Source organism: Pogona vitticeps, chromosome 9 (assembly GCF_051106095.1).
Source record: "Pogona vitticeps strain Pit_001003342236 chromosome 9, PviZW2.1, whole genome shotgun sequence".
Taxonomy (NCBI): Eukaryota; Metazoa; Chordata; class Lepidosauria; order Squamata; family Agamidae; genus Pogona; species Pogona vitticeps.
This window is the reverse complement of record NC_135791.1, coordinates 26,370,378-26,391,406: the sequence shown is the minus strand read 5'-3', so window position 1 is coordinate 26,391,406 and position 21,029 is coordinate 26,370,378. Positions and strand designations below refer to the sequence as shown.

Here is a 21,029-nt window from a genome sequence, read left to right as displayed (position 1 = left end):
GATTTTGGTTGCATGAGGTCAAGAGACTAGTTCTTCCTGCTTGAATGCTTCTTAACGTGGTTTCCCATTTTTACAAATCCCACAAAGACGACCCTTCCACACGTGTGCAAACTCAGTGGCTAAAATCCTCGGGTAAGTCTCCCCACCGTGAGCCCACTGCCTCAGTGGGGATCTGGCGAGTTAACTCCGTAAGGTCCATTGATTCCAAGAGGATGCTCCAGTTGTGTCTTCCTGCTGGAGTTCAGCTAACAGGGTTTCGTCCACAATGCCTGTAGGTAACAGCTGTGGATACTGAGACCCATGCACAGCTAAATCCTGCTGCACAGAAATGATCTGCCCCCCCCATGAAATCTCATCACAGATCCTTGTCCCTTTGTGCCGATGGTGCAACTAGAGGCTGGGAGGGTGAGCAGCGCCACATTGCTGTACAAGAAACAGGGAAGGAGCCGTCCTAGATGCCGGTGGCAACCAGCTGTGACTTGTTGAGTCTCATGTCTTAGTCGGGCCTGTGGGCTTAGTAGCTCATGGACACAGGTGGGCACAGGCTCTCCCCATATTTTGAGAGAGTCTTCTCTTGATCTGGTCACAAACCGCCTCCTGTGTATGGAGCCACACTTCCTTTTCCAGGGAGAGTGCTGTAGCACGCAGGCCAGCTCTTAGACCCAACCTTGCTGCAATTTGAGACTCCTTCTGAGACATATAATTGACAGCAATATGTACCTGCTGTGTTCATTTCTCAATAGGGCTCCCCCCCCCCCCGGAGCCTCCTCTCTCAAAGAGCCCAGCAGGTCCTGATCCACGAAGCTTCAGTGGATGCCTGCCCCCCCCTCTCAAGATGCCTGCCCTACCTACGTTTTCCAACCCACAAGTGTGAGGAGACAGAGGGTTATTGAAGTCTAATGCCTAGCGAAGCAGGTGCCGGGGTTGAGTGGGTGGGATTCAAGGCTAGTTCCAGAAGAGCTCCTACATAAGACATCCCAGGAGAATGAGGGATTCCAGCGAAGCCCGCCTATACGTAATGACACTAGAAGGGGCCCGGCTAAGTATCTTACTTCCCCACAGTTCTATGCAGTTAGTAGATGGTTCCTGGGGATGCCTGCAAGAAGGCAGGAAGCTCGTGAACATTACAACAGCTCTTCTAATGCTAGAGGCTGTGGGTTCCAAAGACTGATCCAGTGACATCTTGGCTCCACCTGGGGTGACTCATCTCTGCCCGACCACCTCTGTGGCCTGCTCCTAACAATGGTACCCGATCTTCCAAGAAGGCGGCGCTCCAGCTGAGGTCACAACAGCAGGCCCATTCATTGTCCAGTCTGGCCAGGCTACGGGAGTCACAGCTCAGCTTTCTAAAGAAATCCACATGTCAACCCGTGGTTCTTGTAACAGATGAATAGAATAAAATAAAGCAGAAACGTGCATTTGCAGGGTTCCTCATAGCCTTCGGCAGATCGTACAGTGCAAAAATTAGGAGAAGGTAAACAAAGCGATTCTACAAAAATGAAACAAACAAAATTAGTCATGGTGTATTACGCAAGCTGTTTCGGTAGCTGCACAGTAGTGCAGAAAAGAAACGTTAAAAACATGTTTCCAGTTTGCTGTGAGGTACTTCCTTTGGTTGTTTTTCTATGACGGTTTCAATGTCAACTTGGTTGCTATCGGATGTCAACATATATGGCAACCGTGTAACCAAAATCCCATTAGACACAGCTGCTGGTCGAATGCAATGCTGTAAATGCTTCCCTTCGTTGCCCTCCTCCGGACTTCTTTGTTGGCTGCCCTGTCAAGGCTGATCCACATTGCAAATGTGTCTGTCTTGTTCACCGTAGCCTGGGTTAAATAACAGTTCATGATGCTGAGCTTATCAGTGGCATAGAAGAGATCCACCACTAGGGATGTGTCATGTGGGCATTTCTGGACTCCCAACTCCCTGGATTCTCATCACTCCCCTGGTAGAAGTCCTAGGTGTTCCAGCCTGCTGATGCCTACCTTTCACTCACCCGGCACTGCCAAGGCACGGCCTTTTTCTAGTCCTCCATTTCCTGCTGCAATGCTTCCTGGAAGATGGTGGCCTCATTGGCATTTATGCGCTATAAATGGTGTATTCTGAAGAACCACCACTCCCAGTAAACACTGTGGCAGCAAATAAAGGTCTCTAGGCCTTGCCCAGGCGAGCGAAAGGAAGCCATTCTGCAGGCATCTGCTTGTGACCCAAGGGGTTGCCCCCGGCCTCTTTCTGACAGGGAGCGCCAGGGGTCAAAGGGTCAATTGGAGCCCAAATTCAGGCATCAACCCCTGGCAGGAGGAAAACGGGGGACCCTGTACAGGAGTTCCACCCCTAGAGGCACTTTTCCAAACTTTGGGAAAAGAAACAGCCCTGAAAACACCAGGTGTGGTGTATCACAACACCCATCATCCCTTCTCCTGTTTAGGAAGTAGGGGTAATGGGGCTTGTAGTCCGTTCTTTCGTTGGTCAGGTCCTCCTGAACCAGCCTATGGCACAGCCAATAGAGAGGCAGAAGAGGTGGGTCCTTAGGAGTCGCATCCAATGAACAGAAGGGACAGAGCCCCCCCCGCAGCCAATCGCAGAGGGAACCGAGGAGGCCTCTCTAGCCGACTTGTTTGCCTGAGGGAGTCCCGCTCTCGCGAAACGTTGCCCAATCGTAGACTAAAGGGGTTGACGACGCTCAGCCAATAGGGAGAGCAGGGAGGCAGGACCTTCTCGCCCTTGGCAGCCAATGGTTCCCGGCGGGGGAGCCATAGCCCAATCGATTCAGAGGAAGTCGGGGCCTATTGGACGCGGGACTCGAGGGTCGCCTCCGTCCAATGGCGTCGCGGCGAAGGCGGGCTCTCCAGGAGTCCGGAAGTGGAGCGGGAGGAGGGGCGGGCGGCCGGGGCGATGTCGGCGCCGGGAGCGCCGGGGGAGCTGGTGCAGCTGAACGTGGGCGGCCGGAGGCGAGTCGGGGAGGCTCAGGCCACGCCCCCTGGCGAGGGAGGGGGGAGGGGGAGACCCACCCTCTTTGGACTCTATACGGCCGCAATAGCGGTCGTGGTAACGGTAACGAGGGCGACAAGGAACGGTAGTAACGGGAACGAGAGTAGTTGCCGTTCATTAGTTACCTAATAGCGGTTTTAATATGGATCGTGAATAGCAGGAGACTAAGGCAGAAAGAGGGATGCTCGTTAACAAGCCAGGGGTATTTTCTAGGTGAGGTAGGAACAGGAGCGACCAGGGCCAGGTCTCTGCCCCGAGGAGGATGCAGTCCCGAGGGAGGGGGGGGGGGTCCGGGCGAGCTGCCCGCCGGGGGGGGGCGCCTGGGGGGGAGCAGCTCCGCCCACCCCGCCCCTGAAGCCCCGCCCCCTGGTTTCCTTCCGCCTGCAGGTTCAGCACCTCCCGCCGGACTCTCACCTGGATCCCGGATTCCTTTTTTTCCAGGTGGGCCCAAGAGGGCAAGCGGGGGGGGGGAGAGAGAGAGGGGGGCGGGGGGGGCAGGCAGACAGACAGGCAGGCATCAGAGCAAGGCTTGGCTGGCTGGACCGCTCAGTGATTAAAGCCTCTGGCTGTGGAGCCAGAGGTTGGGAGTCCAGTTCCCCCACTGGGCCTCTTAGACAAGGACTAGACCCCATGATCCGTAGCGTCTCTTCCAGCTCAGCAGTTCTAAGATGATGATGATGATCCTTCATGGGCTGCTGGATAGCTCAGAGATTAAGGCAGCTGGCTGCAGAGGCTGGGAGTTCTAATCCCCCCCCCCACTTGAGAGGGGCTGGACTGGATGATCCATAGGGTCCCTCCCAGCTCTGCAGTTCTAAGATGATGATGATGAAGAAGAAGAAGAGGTCCCAGAAGAAGAATACCTCGAATGGCCCTGGCTGTGGTTGCCTCTCTGCTGCTTTGGGCTGAATGGAGCCAAAAGATGACTTCCAGTGGAACGGCAAAGGGCTTCCTTCCTGGGACGTTCCCTACCTGCCCTTGTAACCAGGTGGGGTGGGGTCGGGTGGGGGGGAAAGACAGGCCACCAGTCCGAGGTGCTCCTGAGGGGGAGCTTTCCCAGCCCCTCCTCTCTCACGGCCAGTTCTGAGCAACAGAGGAAATGGGGCCTGATGATGATCCCGATGGCGCTCTCTGACGTTGGGCAGCTCATTTCAGAAGCAGCGACCCCCCTTTTTCCTAGGGTAGCTTTTGGTAAAAAGAAAAGTCTGCCTGCCTGGGGACGTTGGGGGCCCAGTTGAGGCCCCTCGGCCACCCACTGGGCGCAGTTTGCACGGATTCCCCAGTCGCCCTGGAAACTCACTCCCCTGTGCCTGCCTTGCAGCCTCCTCAGCGGCCGGATCTCTACTTTGAAGGATGAAACGGGCGCTGTGAGTGATTTTGAAAGCCTTTTCTCCCTCCCCCCTGGTTGGGTCCCTGCTCTTGGTCCAGAAACCAGGATGAGGGCAGCAGAGGGGTGTGCTTTGCACGCATGCTTTGGGCAGTGACGCACCCAGCAAATGCTTCTGTTGCCATTGCCACCGGTACTGGGAGACTTCCCTTTTCTTCCTATATTCTGCTCAGCACCACACAGCCCTAAATGCATGCTAGCCATGGGGTGGTGGTGGCAGGCATTGAGCTAGACCTTCTTGCTGGAGTCAGTAAGAAAGCAGAAAGTGTGAATATCTTCATCTCCCTGTTTCTTCTCCACTTAGATCTTCATTGACCGAGATCCAGAAGTCTTTGCCCCCATCCTAAACTTCCTCCGGACCAAAGAGCTGGACATCAGGTGCAGTGCGGAGAACCCAGTGGCCTCCCTCCGGCCTAGGGAAAACTCACGGGGAGGATTCGGTTTCTCTTCTCTGGTTCTCCCGCCCTCTGTGGGCTTCTTAGGGTTGTGGGGATGAAGTGGGAAAACACCCCTCCTTACCCCAAAGCATTTTCTGCCCTTCCAGGAAGACCAACGCTTCCCTCCTGCTGCACGAAGCACAGTTCTATGGGATCACGCCACTAGGTATGCCGGGAAGGGGGACTGGGAGGAGGTAAAACACAGGGCAGAGGATGGGAAAGAGGCCGGCCTTTGCTGGATCCTTGGTACTTTAGGACTTGTCACTGCAGATTTTAGCCCTGTTCTGTGCCAGGGTCCAGCAGACCTTCAGGCAGGCTGTCCGAAGGATATACCACGATGCCACTTTGGGCAAGGCTTCTACCTGGAACCTAGGAGGGCACCTGCCACAGCTGAGAAACCTGGGCTAGAGAAGGGCCTTCTGCTCTGCCTCCTGGGTTCAGTGTCCCAGAAGCAGAGTCCTTGTGGGACTGATCTCCCTCGTCCGTCTTGTTCCCTCTAGTGCATCACCTTCAGCTGCACGAGGAGCTGGAACGGTCCTCCTGTGGAAGTGTTCTTTTCAATGGCTACCTCCCACCACCAGGTATGGGGCGCTCAGGTCCTGGGAAGGTCATGTGACTTGGCTGTACACAAGGACCAAGCCCCCCCCCTCCCCCTTGCGGATACCAAAAGACGTGGAAATAAGGAACACTCTCTGCATTTTATGGTCTCTGGCTTTCTCTAGCGGATAGCTCTGGTGTATACACCCTGGAGATACTTATAAATACATATTTCTGGTGGGTTTTATTTAGTATTTTAAAGCAAGGGATAAGTGAATCAGCAGGCAGTCCTCCTGCAGATAGAGGGGTTCAGCTGTACTTCTCATTCTTTTGTGGGGATTAGGGAAGCAGGCAGCCCTGGTACTTGGGAGCATGGCTGCCGTTCAGCACCCTCCCAGGGCTCAAGCCGTCGTACCCCTTCCTCTCCCTTCCAGTGTTCCCTGCCAAGCGGTGGAACCGCCACAGTGTCACAGGTGCACAGCTGGCTGCCCGGCCAGGGAACCCCGGGGAGCGGGCCCTCGTGCGGCGAAGCAACACCATGCCCCCCAACCTTGGAAATGCCGGACTTCTGGGACGACTCTTGGAAGAGAGGAGTTCAGGAGCAGGTTGGTGTCAAGGAAGGGAAGAAAGGGGTGTGTGTCTGTGGATGTGGGATGGGGTTTGAAACTTCTTGCAAATGTGGGAAGCAGCCTCGGCTTGTTGAAGTCAGGAAAACCCATTGCAGTCAGACGTGACTCTGCTGAGCCCTTCCGTCTGTCCCGGTGTTTCTCCCCCAGGAGCTCCAAATGAACCTGGCATGGTGCGCCTCGTCTGTGGGCACCACAACTGGATCGCAGTGGCCTATGCGCAGTTCCTCGTCTGTTACAGGTATCAGCCAGGGGTGGGTGGTGGAGGATGATGCAGCTGGATGCTGGAGGATAAGGGGAGGCCAGAAAGCATCATCTGCAGCTCCCTTGCCTCTGACGGCTCTATCTGCTCCTCCCAGGATGAAGGAGACCTCCGGCTGGCAGCTGGCGTTCTGCAGCCCCCGGCTAGACTGGGTGATCGAACGGGTGGCGCTCCACGCCCGGGTGCTTGGCGGCTCGTTGGGGGACAGCGACAAGATGGTGGCGGCTGCCTCTTGCCATGAGATCCTGCTTTGGGCCGTCCAGCCGGATGGAAACGGCACCGAGATTGGTGAAAAACCCAGCCAAGCCATTTCCCTCTTTCTGGGGGTGGGGGGTAGGTGGGGGTCCAGAAGAAGGGCCCTGTGCAGAGTAGCACCCCTTGTCCAAGTTCCTGGGCCCCACCGGGCTTTTGCAGGCTGGCCCCTGGAGGAACAGATGGCCAGAGGAGGCCGGCCTTTTTGCTCCAGCCCAGGGTCAGGGCTCTCCTGAGGTTCTCCGTCCACTCTTCCCTTCCTCCTTCCTAGGCGTCTTCCACTTGGGAGTGCCCGTGGAGGGCCTGTTCTTTGTGGGAAGCCAGCTCATTGCCACCAGCCACACGGGCAAGATCGGCGTCTGGAATGCCGTCACGAAGCATTGGCAGGTGGGAAGGGCAGCCGTGGCTCTCTGGGCAGGCGGGCGGGTGGGTGCGTGGGAGAAAGACCAAGGCAGGCAAACCTGTCCTGGGATTTCTCTCCTGGGGCTTGGTGCTTGCTGGTGACATCTGGACAGAGGGGAAAAAATGGGGGCCATTGGGTGAGCATAGGCATGGAGGGGCTCCACATTATGTGGAAGATCTGAATCGGGGCCAAGAAACGCCATGCCAAACATGGTTTCTCGGGTGGAGTGAATCGGCGTTTTTTCCTTCCCACTTCTCCACGTGCTTCGTGGTCTAAAAGGAACACCTCCCTCCACTTTGTTCTCCAGCTGCTTTTCTCGTCTTCTGAGGACTTGTGGGTTTCTTTCCTCTCGGCTCTTGGGGGTGAGGGGGCAGGGACCCAGGAGCGCTGCCTCTACCCCACCCTCTCGTCCTGACACCTTTTCTCCCCCACCCGCCATCCCCGCAGACTCAGGAGATGGTCCCGATCAACAGTTATGACGCGGCTGGTTCTTTCCTGCTTTTGGGGTGCAACAACGGATCCATCTACTATGTGGGTAAGTGGCGAGGGGGGGGGATGGCGTTGTTAGGTGGACAGGCGAGCACCCAACGAAGGCCTTCCCAGGATGCTGTGAGGCCCCTGGGGCTCTCAGGATGGAGCTGAGGTAGCCGTTGAAGGCTTCCCTGACCTTCCTGCCTTGGTGAGCTGGCCCATGGTTGGTTTTCTTTTCTCCCAACAGATGTCCAGAAGTTCCCGCTGCGCATGAAAGACAATGACCTTCTGGTGACAGAGCTGTACCGGGACCCTTCGGAAGATGCCATCACCGCCCTCAGCGTCTACCTCACGCCCAAGAGCAGTAAGGAGCCCGTCAGGTTGAAGGCAGAGCTTGGGGTGGCCATCCAGAAATGCCATCCACCCACTTCCTGCTTGGCCAGCAAAACCTGAGCAGAAAGGGGGGAGGTCTTGGTGCTTCTGAGTCCTGCGCCTGCTGCCACGCTGTGCCCCAGCTGAGCCCCCCCTCCCTCCCCGATCTCAACTGCCCTGTCCAAAGAGAGACTTCCTTGCCTGGTGCCATGGCGGTTGAGCATGGGGCTCCCTGGGCCCGCCTGCCGGTAAGGACACGGCATTTCCACACTGCTAACCCACACGGCTAGCAGTGCTCTGCTTCCTTCTCCAGGTAACAGTGGAAACTGGATTGAGATTGCCTACGGCACCAGCTCTGGGACCGTCCGGGTGATCGTCCAGCACCCGGAGACCGTGAGCTCAGGGCCTCAGCTCTTCCAGACCTTCGCCGTCCACCGCAGCCCCGTCACCAAAGTGATGCTGTCGGAGAGGCACCTGATCTCAGGTATTGGCCCAGTGGGGCAGTGGGCTGCCAGGAGTCCCTGTCCAGTGGGGGGGGCAGGGCAATGCAGAGCGGACAGGGCTCCCACCCCCCCCAGGTTGTCCTCACCCTCTGCTCCCCTTCTCCCAGTCTGTGCCGACAACAACCATGTCCGCACCTGGACAGTGACTCGGTTCCGGGGGATGATTTCGACCCAGCCTGGCTCCACCCCGCTCGCCTCTTTCAAGATCCTGGCCCTGGAGTCTGCGGATGGGCACGGGGGCTGCAGCGTCGGCACCGACATCGGTAGGTGGAGTTGAGGCAGAGATGGAGACGGAGCCTTCTGGGGGTGGGGGTGGGGAGGGGCACAGCGCCCTCCCTATTATTCCTGCCCCTTCTCAAGCCAGCCATTCCCGAGACCTTTGCCTTCCCCCTCCAGGGCCATTTGGCGAGCGGGACGACCAGCAGGTGTTCCTCCAGAAGGTGGTGCCCGATGCCAGCAAGCTGTATGTGCGACTCTCCTCCACGGGCAAGAGGTGGGTCTTCCTCCCTCTCGGCTCACCACCCTCCCCAGGGGGAGGTCGGCTGAGTTGCGCCGCCTGCAGAGGTGGAGAAGGTCCTGCAGGCGTGCCGGCCTCATGCTGCCCAGGCAACTTTGAAAAACAGAAGCCCTTGGTGGGCAGCAGCAAGCAGAGAGCCTGCCTTGAGCACCTTCCTTAGCCATGGACCGGAAGTGACAGAGAGGCATAGTTCTCCAGCTCGGCTGCCACCCTGGCTTGGCGGCTGAAGCCTCTGCTCCCCTCCCCTTCCTGCTCTTGGACTCAAGAAAGGATCCCAGAAACCCCACACCCGCACACACACCTCTTTCCTTTCCTTCCGCATGGCAGGATCTGTGAGGTCTCCTCCGTGGACGGTTCTCCCATCACGGCCTTCATGGTGCAGGAGTGCGAGGGGTCCAGCCGCATCGGCTCCCGCCCACGGCGCTATCTCTTCACCGGCCACAGCAACGGCAGCCTTCAGATGTGGGACCTCACCACCGCCATGGAGATGGTGGACCAAGTGCCAGGTGCCAAGCTGGGTGGAGGAAGGACGGCCTGTGCTGGCAGGGGAGAGGGGAGGAGCTGGCAAGCCGGAGGCTGTGTATTGCGCAGCACCGGACACTCCCGGGGGACTAGAACAGATCTCCTGCGATTCCCTTCCTGCCTAGAAGATGCGACACGTGCCCTGTGACACTCGTTGCTTGGCCCAAAGTTGGATCTGACCAGCCCTGCTGGACTCTCTTTCTTGTTTTAGCAAAGGCTGTTTTTTCCCCCCATATCTTGGGTATGATGCAGCCAAGGCCTTGCTGGGCCCGTGGTTTCCATCTCTCTCTACCACGTTCATGTCTCTCTCTTTTTTCCCCCCCAGACACTGGCAGCCTCTCGGAGGAGGAGCTTCTGCAGGAATTAAAGCAGTGTGACTTGGCTCTCGGCCACACCCCGGAGGCCAGCCCGGTTGGGACTTTCGACCCCTCACGGACCCTGAGCACGGCCAGCAACAGGTACAGACTGGCTGTGGGTTGCGTTCATAGACGTACCTGGGGGGAGGCGGTTTTAGAAGTCCCCACCATCCTTCCCTTGTCTAAGGCCGACACGTTCCAGACTTGAAACTGTGCCCAGATGTGCGCTCTGCCGAGGTCACAAAGAACAGGATAAATTAAGAAGCACGTTCCTGGTGGAGCCCTGATTCCGGATGCAGGGGAAGGTGTTCTTGCCTGTTGCTCTGATGTGCATACTACCCATGTTTCCTGGGGGGGTGGGGGTGGGGGTGGTAGCTGCCTAGCCGCGTTAGTGAGCTGTGCCAGAAAAATAACCAGCTGTTTGTGCCACCTTAAAGACCAACCCGGTGTGAGCGGTCGCCCACCAAAACTCATGCTTGCTGGCATGCCTGCGCGCATCTTTGATGTGCTGCATGGACCTTCCCTCTTCATGGGAGATGTTAACCCGTGTCTCGTTTTCCCAGCAGCCCCCAACTTCAAAATGCCAGCCGGGCACAAGAGAGAGCAGCCGCCGGCTCCCCAGCCCTCCCGTGTCGTTCGGGTCCTGAGAACCAAGCCCCATGTGACGTGCAGCGAGGGGGCCTTGACAGAAGACGCCTGGGGGGGAGCTTCGTCGAGCGATGCCAGGAGCTGGCCCGGTCCTCGGAGGGCCAGTGGGTCAGCCGCTCCAGGGAGCCGGGGGGCAGAGGTAGCCGACGTGGGCGCCCCCCTGCTGGCCCTCCAGGTCAGAGAGCTCCCAACCCGAGCCCAGCCTCTGCAGAGCCCACTTTCCCCCTGGCCCCCTCCCGGCTGCGGCTCAGCGAGACCTCTTTCTGAACCCCTCTGTGGGGGCCAAGGGGGCCCGGCAGAGAGCTGGGGGCCAGTGTGTGCCGCTCCCCTCTGCCCATAGGGCACCCCGGGTGCTTACTGTCCATGCGTGCTGGGTGCCATAACGTATGAGTCGTGCCAAGGCAGCCCACCGCTCACACCAAGCTCTTGAGCAAACCTGTGCCGGTGGCTTGCTGCTTCTTCCCTCTTTCCCTCCTACGGTAATGTGCTGTGTTCCTCTGTCCATCCCACACACACACAAACACACACTCAACACACACGCATATACACACCACTTTCTAGGCCACATAAGCCCCCTCCCTTCCAGAAGGGACTTCCATGTTTCTCAGGGTCCCCGTCCCCCCAGGGCGCTGGGCGCTTTTCTCCCGTGCGAGGGATTTTGCACAAGGTCTGGGCCAGCCTGGTGAGTTCCTAAGGGGCCCTCGGTGGAGATTCCCAGGGTCTGGCCCCCTCCCCTATATTACCCAAAAAGCCAAAGCTATCTCTGAGCAATAAGACCGTCCATGCTGGGCGATGAAGTTGCAGCACTGAAGCATTCCTTTTCTTCTTCTTCTTCTTTTTGTATCGGTCTGAGACCGGCTATAATAAATAAACACAGTGGAATAGGGACTTTTGTGTGCTCGTCTCCATGTGGGACTCGAGAGAGAGATTTTTCTGGGCAGGTGCTGGGGGGGCTCTCTCTCTCTCTCTCTGCCTTGACCCCTCCACTTCCCAGAAGCCGAGAGCCCAGTCCGTTCCTTTCCGTTGGGTTCCAGGCGAGACCAAGAGGACACAAGGGAGTTCCAAGGTGGGAGGGAGACGGGGTTGGAGTAGTCCCGCTCTTTGGGCAGAGGGGGGCATGGTCCACTTAACCCTGCTGTGCCCCCCCCAACCCGCAGCCTGCTACCTCTGCCTCATGTCTTCCTGCCTCATCCGGTGCATGGGGCAGGGCATGCTGTGCTGGTCTTTGGTGGAGGCAGGGAGGCTCGGTCCCAGCCAGGGGTGTAAAGAAAACCCTCCCCAGCATGAAACCAGCAGCTGGTTACCGGAAAGGTTGTAGGGTGGAGCTGCCTAATCTGGCCCCATGGCCGGAAGGGAGATGCGGTCGGTCCAGCCGGTGGTGCTTTCCTGCACACCAAAACGACGTCCTTTTTAATGCTCCCCCCCCCCCAAATGTTCCTGGCCACATTGGAGAGCCCAGGGGCCATGGTGGTCAACCGTTTCCCAAACACTGGCTGCTCTTGAACGGTTTCCCTCCTAGGGTGGTTCTGGGTTTCCTCTTGAATCCCTGTTCCCTGGCCAGCACCCTCGCCGGACGGACGGACGAGGCTCTCCAACCAGGCCTTAACTTGTAGGGGAAGCCTGCGTGACAGAACTGCCTCGTTGTGAAACTGGGAGGAATCAGCCGCCCCCCCCCTTCCAGTTTATAACGGGAGCCACACACACACACACACCGCCTTCAGACAGCTTGCACCTGGCGTCCGGTGGCTGCATGGGCTGGGGATGGTCTTGTGCCCCCCCCCCCAAGATACAAAACCATCCACCTTCGTGCTTTCCCGCTTGGGTGCCCCCTCCTGCAACCTAATCTGGGGCAATTCCACCCTCCTGCCTGCCTCTGAGCCGCCCCCCCCTACACACACACACCTCTTTACTGAGCCCTTCCCTGCTCTCCTGGCAAGAGCCGGGGATGCCCGGGCCGGGTGGAGCGCTATCCTGCCCGGCCTCAGCACCGGCTCCCTCCCCGAGTGGATGAGAAGCTTGCATCGCTCGCGAGGGCCGTTGCCCCCCCCTCGCCTCCTCACCCCCACCCCCAATTCCAGCTTATGTAAGAACCGCCGGCGCGTGAGTCAGCCTGGCGAGCTGCGCCGCGCGGGTTCACACCCGGCACCCACTACTCCCCCGGAGGCGCCACCGCCGCGGCTCCCGCCCCACCGCCGGGCCTTATGTAATTCTGGCAGAATGCAGCTGCTGCCTGGAAGGCGGGGCGGGGCGGGGCGGGGCGAGGGCGAGACCCCCGGGGCTCCGGTCCCTCGTGGTATTGCAGCCCCCTCCCCCGCGGAGCGCTCTTCCCCCCCCCCCCACCGGCCAGGCTGCCGGGTGCCCCTTCCCACTCCCGGGTTGGCCAGCCTGGGCATTCTCCTGCTGCCCCCCCTCGAACTGGGCTCCCCGCTTCCCCCGCCCGCCCGCCCTGCCTCGCTCCCGCTCCCTCTGGCCTCTCGTGTACACATATACGTGTGAAAGACAGGGAGAGAGAGAGCTGGAGATCGCGTGAACGGACCCTTTTAAAACCAGGCGTCCCCAGGGAGACTGCCTGGAAAGCTGCGTTCCGCCTCATCCTCTCCTCTCTTGGGTACGATTTGTCGTTTTTTTTTTACTTGGCCCGGGCGGCCCAGAAGCTTCCTAGCAAAGACTCGTGTCTCTGAGCTTGTGTGGAGCGTCCCCCTCCCCAGTGTTTCTAAGGAAGTGAATAATAATACACGCAAGCGCTCGCTGAATCAAATCTGTTTGTCTTTAAGGTGCCACAATTCATGGTTAATTAGTTGATTGACTGACTGACTGATTGATTGGTTTCCTCAAGAGTTGGCTGCAGGGGCCTGGGGGGCAGAGAGAAGCCTTCTCTTCATGGGGGCGCAGAGCGCATTCTCCCTAGAAAGGGCCTCCTCCCTTCGCGTCCAGGTCGCAAACCGGGGACATGAGGGGTCGGGGCGCTCTCTCTGTTCTGGCGCGGGAGAGGGTCCGGGACCAGCAGTTTCACGTCCCGGGGGTCCCGCCCAGAACACGGAGGCGTCCCTCCCTTTGGGGGCACCGACGGGAACAAGGGATTTCGGTAAAGCCGACGGGGCTTGCGCCCTCCGGGTGGGTCGGTGGGTCTCCGGCGAGAGCCCAGGGGAGCCCAGGGCGGAAAGAACCTGAGGCCTGATTTCCCCCCAGCCCCCCCCCCAAGCCAGGGGAGGGGAGGGGAGGGGAGGGGAGGGGGAGGGCTGGGCTCCACCTCGGGCACCCAGGCGCGCGCCTTGCCCTGGGCCCGATTCCTGCCACCGCGAGCCGGCTTGGAGAGGAGCGAGGACCACCCCGCCGCCGCCGCCGCCGCCGCCGCCTCGGCCTCGCTTCCCTCGGGCCCCGGGGCCAACGGGCCAGCTGATGCCTAGCTGATGGCCGGCCAGCTCGCGCGGCGTCGGGGGTTGCATCCTGACCCGGAGAGGCCAGGGGAGAAGGTTCCGCCGCAGCCGCTGGGGCCGCCGCCCCCCCCCGGGGGGCTCTTCCCTCCGCGGGGCCCGGAGAGCCGCGGGCACCTGGAATTCCGCGGCCCGGGTGGTCCCCCCTCTCGCCTCTCCACCGGGCAGCATCGCGGGGCTGGTCACGGCGGGGCAGGATGTCACTCCTGGAGGCGGTTGCCTAGCAACCCTCTCCGGCCGATGCAGAGGCGATCAGCTGGCGAGGAACGATGGAGGTGGGGCCGGCGAGTCGGGAAGCCCCCGGTTCGCGCCGAGGACGCGTCGCCAGGCGGAGGGGCCCGCGGGAGCCCCCGGCCGGGGCTGGGGTAAACGGAGAGCCTGCGGGGGGGGGGAAGGCAGCCCTGGGCTTTTCCCCTCGTTCCCATGCCAGGCGCGGAAAGGGCAAGGGGTGGCATTGCCAGAGGGGTGGAGGAGGAAGAGGAGAGGAGAGAAGGCGTCGCTGTGGCTGCCTTTCTAGGTGGTTCCATCTAGCGGCTGGCATGGGGGGGGGAGAGCAGGCGGGGGGGGCTGGAGGGGAGGGGGCCGGAGAGTGGCGGCGTGGGTCGACTCAGGAGCCAGCGTCGAGGGGCGGCAGCGCAGGGGCCCCGCTCCTGATGGGGCTCAGAATCTTGGAAGGGCTAGCCCGGCAGCGACCCACCCAACCCACAAGGACGCAATGTGCCAGCTCCTGCCTCTCTCTCTCTCTCTCTCTCTCTCTCTCCTTCCTTCTCCCTCTCTCTCCCCCCCCCCCAGGCTAAGCGTGCTCAGAGACACGGCGAGGGGAGGAGGGTGCCACTGACCGAGGCCATGGGCAGCTGTGGCGGGCAAGTCGAGTGCCAGAGCAACACCTGGGCGAAGGCCGCCTCTGCACAGGTACATGGGGGGGGAGGGGTTGCACGGCTGTCATAGCAGCAGCAGCAGCTATGAAGGCAGGCAGCCATGGCGGGGTGGGGGGAGGTGGGGGGACACAGGAGACCACAAGGCAAGGCGGCGGCAGCGGCCATTGGCAGTATCGGGGCACCACGGATGCAACTGCATGCCGGCAGAAGAGACATTTTCACGTCTCAGGGCCACGACAGCCTTCAACATGGCAACGGCGCATGGGAGTCTCCGATGCATGCAGGAGCAGAATGCACGCACGAACCCCCCCACACACACACATGGGCATGCATGCCATGCACAGAGCACCTCCTTCCGACTGATCCACAGAGCACAATGGCATGTGCCCACAGGGCGACATGCGCATCACATAGGATTTACTGGGCTGGGTAAGAATTGTGTGTGACAGGGGGAGAAGGGATGGAGCAAACCGTGCGACAGCAACATTGTAGTCGAAGCAACAGCACTGGAGAAGCAGGCTATGGCCAGGCGGGGGGGGGGGGAACGCACAGAGACACGCAGCTCCTGATCTCAATGACGCATTCTAGGTGGCCTCCGCAAACACACACAAACACACACAAACACACGCACCTTTTCACTGACAGAAGTGGGTGCATCCATCAGCCACCCAGACACACATGCATAGGTACAAGGGGTGTAACTCAGGAAATTTGACGGGAGAGGTCTGGATCCTGCCTCAGCTTTGTAGAACAGGTGGCCAGATGGGACTTGGAGGGGTGGGGAGCCGTGCGTTTGCCTTGAAGGAGACCGGGAGGGTGGGTTGCCGTTGACATGACAGAACAGGGCTGCTGGCAGGCTCATGCAATGCATTTGAGTACACACACACACACACACACAGAGCAGGGCTCCCGTTCATGCCAGTTTGGAGGCCAAGAAGCCCATGCCTCAAGGTGCAGGTGATGACAGACACAGATGGAAACATTTCCCTGGAGGGAGCTGCTTTAAGCCATTGCCGTACCAACCGTCAAGAGTCTGGAGGGAATGTTGGAAGGGTAACAAGTGTTTTTGACACGGGCTTTCCTGGCCGGTAGCTCCCTTTCAGATTCAGGTATTCAAGTGAAGATGTGGGCCACAGCCCACAAGAGAATATACCAAGAAAAACCTGTAAGCCTCCAAAGGGGTTAGAAGAGGGTGATCTGCATCTTCTGTGCACCTGTGCTTGTTTCCACATGTACATTACGCAGAGCATATGCCCAGATGATGGTTTCCACATTGCTTTCACTCTGTTCTCTGCATTTGCCGGCTTACGGGTGTCCTGACCAGATCCTTCCCATTATCTACAGGTTGCCCATCCCTTACAGGGGTCAACTTGGGCCATTCTCCCATGTGGTCCCACTGATGAGAAGATAGCAAGAGTGGAGAGGAGCAGGGCCTTTTTCAGGGTGGCACCGAGATCCTGAAGCCCTTCTCTGCTTTGTGAACATTGTTGTGACTGCCTAATAAGTGATGACTGAACTGTGTCTTGATTTTGTTGAAACTGAGTTTGCCACCTTGGGTAGATCTTTAACATCCAAGGTGGGTGAGTTCTATGAGGCTCAGAGTTTGGGCAGTTGAGGAACAGGAAGTATTTTTGATGCACGCAGCATCTCAGCACTGTGTGCAGAGAACAACTACAGTATCACAGTATCCTTGTGCAACGCACGGGAAGGTGGGCCTCATCCCAAGGATCTTGCAGTGGAGAACTGAGTAAAAGGAGTTTAACTAAGGCAGGGTGTGTTTATTGCAAAGAGGCAAGCAGAGGTTTGGCTAGAGTAAAAGGCAGCAGCTCTACAGTAATGCCAAAGACCCGATGCCTTTCTCGCACGGAACATTCAGCAATCAAGCTGTCCAGAATGCGGGTCTCCTCCTTGGCTGCCTCTCATGTAGGCAGAAGTTGTCAGCTGAGACCCTTCTCCCCCCAAGTAACTGACCCCCCCTGTATTGTTGCTTTTCCAGCTCCCAGCAGGTGGAGCCAGCCGGGACTGAGCCCCAGGACCCCCCCCCCTCCCCAGCCGCATGAGGTGCCGCCCATGGGACTCTCCTCCCGTTCCTGATGCAGTGCGTGGTAAGTGACCCTCTCTCCTGACCTCCTTCTGCAGCCATGGGAGGGGGAGGGGGTCCCTGTGGGTTCCTGGAAAGGCCAGGACAGTGTCTGCATCTGGAAAGCATCTGCACGCAGTAAGGCCTGCAGGAAGCCAAGGTGCTGCTGCTTCTTGGAGGAGAAGCCAAGACGTGGGGGGGAGGCAGATGGTTGGGAGGGCTTGCTTTTCAAAAACTTTTCGTCCTGGCTCCTTCTCACAGTTAAAAACAGAGTGATTTGTGAAAAGAGGTTCTTGCGGCTTGCTTTCAAAGCCCACAGACATAGGCTGGTGGATATGGTCTAAGGCTGCCTTTATGTACACTATACTGTATTTAAAATGAAATTTGTTGTGAGAAGACGGGAAAAGCTCGTGGTGTTAGGGAAAGTGGAAGGCAGCAGGAAAAGAGGAAGCTTCCTGCCATGAGATGGATTGCCTCCATAAAGGTCTTTGACCCTTTACAGGAGCCGAGCAGGGCTGCTAATGACGGGACGGTTTCAGAGGCCGTTTGTCCATCGGGTCTCTGCAAGGCAGAAGCAACTTCATGGTGCAGGACAACACGACAAGCCGCCTGCATATTTTTGTGACATGATGCATAGCCAATGGGGGAAATGGTGTGCTAAAGGGCTCACAGTTGTGCCTATTTCCTAGCTTGCACCGGTGGCCAACTGTTTACTCATCCTGGTTACAGCAGGTAGACTCGTGGCATCAGGCATGGACCAGGTTTTTTTGACTCACCCTCCTGATTGTGACACGACAAGGTAGCAGCGGAAGGTGGTAAGGCCCAGCCATAAGCTGCTATCTTTCCTCAGCCCATCAGCCTGTCGTACGTAAAACCCTGATTCCCCAAGGAGGAAGGGTGGTGTTGCTGTAGTGTAGCTGCCCTGGGCCCTGCTCCTCCTAAGGCTCAAGAGTTTAATAATAATGACAATAACATTAGCAATAACAGATACTAAGGTTTTTGGGTTAAAACTTGTATCTGTTATATAACACCCGTCCACGTTCTCTCTAATGGCCATTTCTGGTAAATAAGCTGTTGAAATGGCATATAAATATGAATTTCTGGAGGGTTTTATTTAATATTTCCAGGCAGTGGATAAGCAAATCCATGGATACTGATCTCCTGGATATGGTAATCCTTCTCTACTAGGCCATGAAACTCATTTGAGTGATCTTAGAGTGGTCGCACTGTCATACCCTAAAATACGTCACAAAGTTGTTGTTAAGAAGAAGCGGGGTGGAAAAGACATGAATGCCACTTGAGGTCATGCAGGAAGAAAGGCAGGAGTGTCAGTGTAGGAAAAAAACATAAAAATATCAGAGGAAATAACCATAGATCAATCAAACCAGCAGACACCCTTTTAAAAAATATAACAAGGAAAAAAGGGGTGCTGCTTCCCCCACCCCCAAGAATTTGAGGAAAGAAACAGTTGAACAAGTCACATTTTTAAAATATATATGCATATTAAACATATTTTTGAGAATTTAGCTAGAATGGGAACTCCAGAGGGAGAATATACAGGAAGTTATTTGACCAAAGTCTTCTATTTTTAGGTATTTTATGAGTTCTTGGTCTTTATTTGTTCACCTTAGCGCGTCATCTTTATCAGTTGTCTTCCTGACCCAGGAAATTTTTTGCCTTCTGCAGTAAATCTGCATTTCTAATGTTTTCCATCTTCCTTATGCTAGCATGTATTGAAGTCCACAAGTCAACACCATGCAGTGGAACTGAGAATGCATAGCACCATTGATGCCCATTCTCAAAGGCAATTATACATTCCTGTTGCATGCTTCATTCCTCATTCTAATCCTTTAGGAAATGGCTATATGTCACCAAACGATGTTTCAGCACCTCGCTCACACAATCAGGTCCCTAAAATTTTACTTCCCTTCTTAAAGGCAAATGGTTCAGCCTCCTAACATAAGGATCTCTGAAAATCATTCCGTCAGTAGGGTAGACACCTCTCTCCAGATTTTAATGTTGTGTGTTTGGGTTGTTTTGTTTTGTTTTGTTTTACTCAACTCTCCTATCCAATCGGAAGCTTTGTAACTCCTGCGTTAGGCCATAAATCCTGTACAATCCGCTCACCAGCTTCACACTCTCTCACAAGGAAGCTGGCCGTCTTTGAAATGGAAGGGATCTGGCTGCTTGGAGCTCTAGCTGACAAGTGGCGTTTGCAGAAGATATGAGCAAAGGGCATCTGTGGAATGTAAAGCAGCTTTTCCTGTGCAGAGATATAGGGTTTCTCTCCAAATACAATGAGGAGGTCTGTGGGACTGAAGAAAGGAGATCCGAACAGCTCCTTTATCCTCTTTCCCACAGGGCAGTTCAGGAATGGGGCGGTGGGGGTGGGGGTGGGGTGGGGGAAAAAGACCTTTCTCTCATGCCCTGAGTCAAGGCCTCCCTGGCGGGACACGTCTTCAGCATAGCTTCTCTTGCGGTTGCTGTTTCTACCCTCTGCAGTGTCTGGCATTTGACAAGGTAGGAGAGGTTGCTGCTGCTACATTTCTTAAATGTAACCACAAACAGGCCACTGTGGAAAGAGAAGAGGATGTAAGCTGGGACAACAGTTGCGACTAAAATCCTGGTGGCCACCCTAATGACCCAAGTCGTTGATGGCCTTCTTGGCCGGCTGCCCACTTCTCCAGATGCAAGAAAGGGTCTTCAAGGCTTAGGCCAAACCACCTTTCTTCACCTCCAGAGGAGCCTTCCCCATCTGGGGGGGGGATCCCCAGATTTCTCGGACTGCAACTCCCAGAAGCTTCCACTAATAGCTGTGCTGACCGGAGTTTCTGGAAGCTATAGTCCAAGAACCTCTGGAGACCCCCCCAGATGGGGAACCGTTGCTCTAAAGGCAGCAGAAGGTTTTCATTGTTTTTGCCAAATACTAAAGGAAGGAGCGTTGGTAGCAGCATCTTGAGGGTGGGATTCCCCCCCGGGATTCCGCCCCCCGCAAAAAAGGGTTTGCTGAGCTTCCTCAAGGACAGCCGCCATTGTCTTGTTCAGGCGAGGTTGGCTTTTAAAGGATGTTTTAGGTTTGCTTCAGGAGAGTGCTCGTGGTCTATCTTCTAAGTCATGTTTTCAATCTGTTTTTCAGTACTCTTTACAGTCTGTCTCCTGTACATCATGTCATGGTGGGCAAATGTGGAGGGAGGGGGATGGATGGATGGATGGATGGATGGATGGATGGAGAGATGAGAGATAAGAGAGAGATCAAGAAACAAGGACAAAAGAATGAAAAAAAAGAACAAACAAGGGCTTTGAAAGGGACCTGGAAAGACATTTCTGGGCATAGAAAGCAGCAAGGATGTGCACAAATCTTTCGGTGTCAGTCCTAAGTCCCAATCAGAGTCTTTGGTACCCAGTCCTGAGTCCTAAGCCCAGAGTTTGAGTTTGTGTTACAAACAAGCTTCTCCCCCCCCCCCCCCAGATGGCGAGTTGAGTTAATGAAAACTAAGAGTTCGAGTCGCTGGTGTGACCCAAGGTCCGACTTGACCGTGCATCCCATGACTTGAGCCCCCCCCCCCCGTTCCTGGAAGGCAGTGAGGATGCAAGGGCCAAGAGGCTTCCGAGGGCCGGAGATGTCCTAATGGCTAAGAGCGGTGAAGCTGGAGGAGCAAAGGATGCCAGGCAGGGGGGATGTGTCAGGGTTTGAGCTGAAGGTTTTGAAGGAAAGGAGTGGGAACTGCTATCAGGTCCAGAATGGAGGAGAAGAAGAAGAAGAAGAAGCCAAACACTCCATGCCTGAGTGGAAGGTTTTGGAGTCTGTCGGGGGTGGGGGTGGGGCTGATGTTACAGAAAGTCATTGGGGGGGGGGGAACAGCTCTAGGTCTTGCAGGTGGAGGCACCACCTCGGTTTGCCCTTTCTAACTGAGCGTTTTCTCTCCCTTTCTCAGCAGGTTGACCTGAAGCTGCGGGTGGAGAAGCTGAACGTGACCATGGTGCCCGGGGTTGCGGGGGCTGGCGAGGGACCCAGCCCCCCCAGGCTGCCAACCAAGGAGACGAAAGAGGACCGAGAGGAGCGCGTCCTTGCCATGCTGGGCATCGTGGGCACCATCCTGAACCTGCTGGTCATCATCTTCGTCTACATTTATACCACCATTTAGGCTCCAGGCGTGACCACCGGGGCCGCCCTCGTGCCCTTCAAGGTGGCTGGCGGAAGCCATGCAGGACGGGCAGCAGGAAGGGCCTGGACTGGCATGGAGCTGTGCCAGCATGTCCCAGAAGGTGGACTACCGTTGCCCATGGGGCTTAGCCACTTTGAGGAACTTGGCATTAAAACCCGGCTTTGCAGCCGCCACTACCTGGGGCTACCA

General features: G+C 57.0%; 1 protein-coding gene and 1 long non-coding RNA gene across 3 annotated transcripts; both read left to right on the top strand.

Moving 5' to 3' along the window:
- The first annotated feature begins 2,820 nt into the window (after positions 1–2,820).
- Positions 2,821–11,170, top strand: SHKBP1 (SH3KBP1 binding protein 1). Of its 2 annotated transcripts, none has more exons than XM_072980355.2 (18): positions 2,821–2,952; positions 3,380–3,433; positions 4,311–4,356; positions 4,681–4,754; positions 4,921–4,979; positions 5,314–5,394; positions 5,785–5,955; positions 6,127–6,217; positions 6,336–6,526; positions 6,762–6,877; positions 7,341–7,428; positions 7,612–7,728; positions 8,050–8,220; positions 8,347–8,502; positions 8,636–8,732; positions 9,084–9,262; positions 9,604–9,736; positions 10,201–11,170. In XM_072980355.2, the coding sequence occupies exons 1-18, from the start codon at positions 2,897–2,899 to the stop codon at positions 10,547–10,549; spliced, it is 2,229 nt and encodes a 742-aa protein (XP_072836456.2). In that variant the 5' UTR covers positions 2,821–2,896; the 3' UTR covers positions 10,550–11,170. The 2 variants fall into 2 exon arrangements, with proteins under 2 accessions (XP_072836456.2, XP_072836455.2); XM_072980354.2 differs by having other exon boundaries at positions 10,198–11,170.
- Positions 11,171–13,499: 2,329 nt separating this feature from the next.
- LOC144584218 (uncharacterized) lies at positions 13,500–16,690 on the top strand. The gene is made up of 3 exons (XR_013538332.1): positions 13,500–14,081; positions 14,509–14,628; positions 16,591–16,690. It is a non-coding gene; the product is annotated as an uncharacterized LOC144584218 (long non-coding RNA).
- Positions 16,691–21,029: the final 4,339 nt, after the last annotated feature.

Excerpts from the sequence above, each read along its gene's own strand:
- SHKBP1 (XM_072980354.2), top strand. The coding sequence starts at position 2,897 with ATGTCGGCGCCGGGAGCGCCGGGGGAGCTGGTGCAGCTGAACGTGGGC. Across the intron at positions 3,434-4,310 it reads CCGGATTCCTTTTTTTCCAG|CCTCCTCAGCGGCCGGATCT; the intron begins GTGGGCCCAAGA and ends CCTGCCTTGCAG. Across the intron at positions 4,755-4,920 it reads ACCAAAGAGCTGGACATCAG|GAAGACCAACGCTTCCCTCC; the intron begins GTGCAGTGCGGA and ends CTGCCCTTCCAG.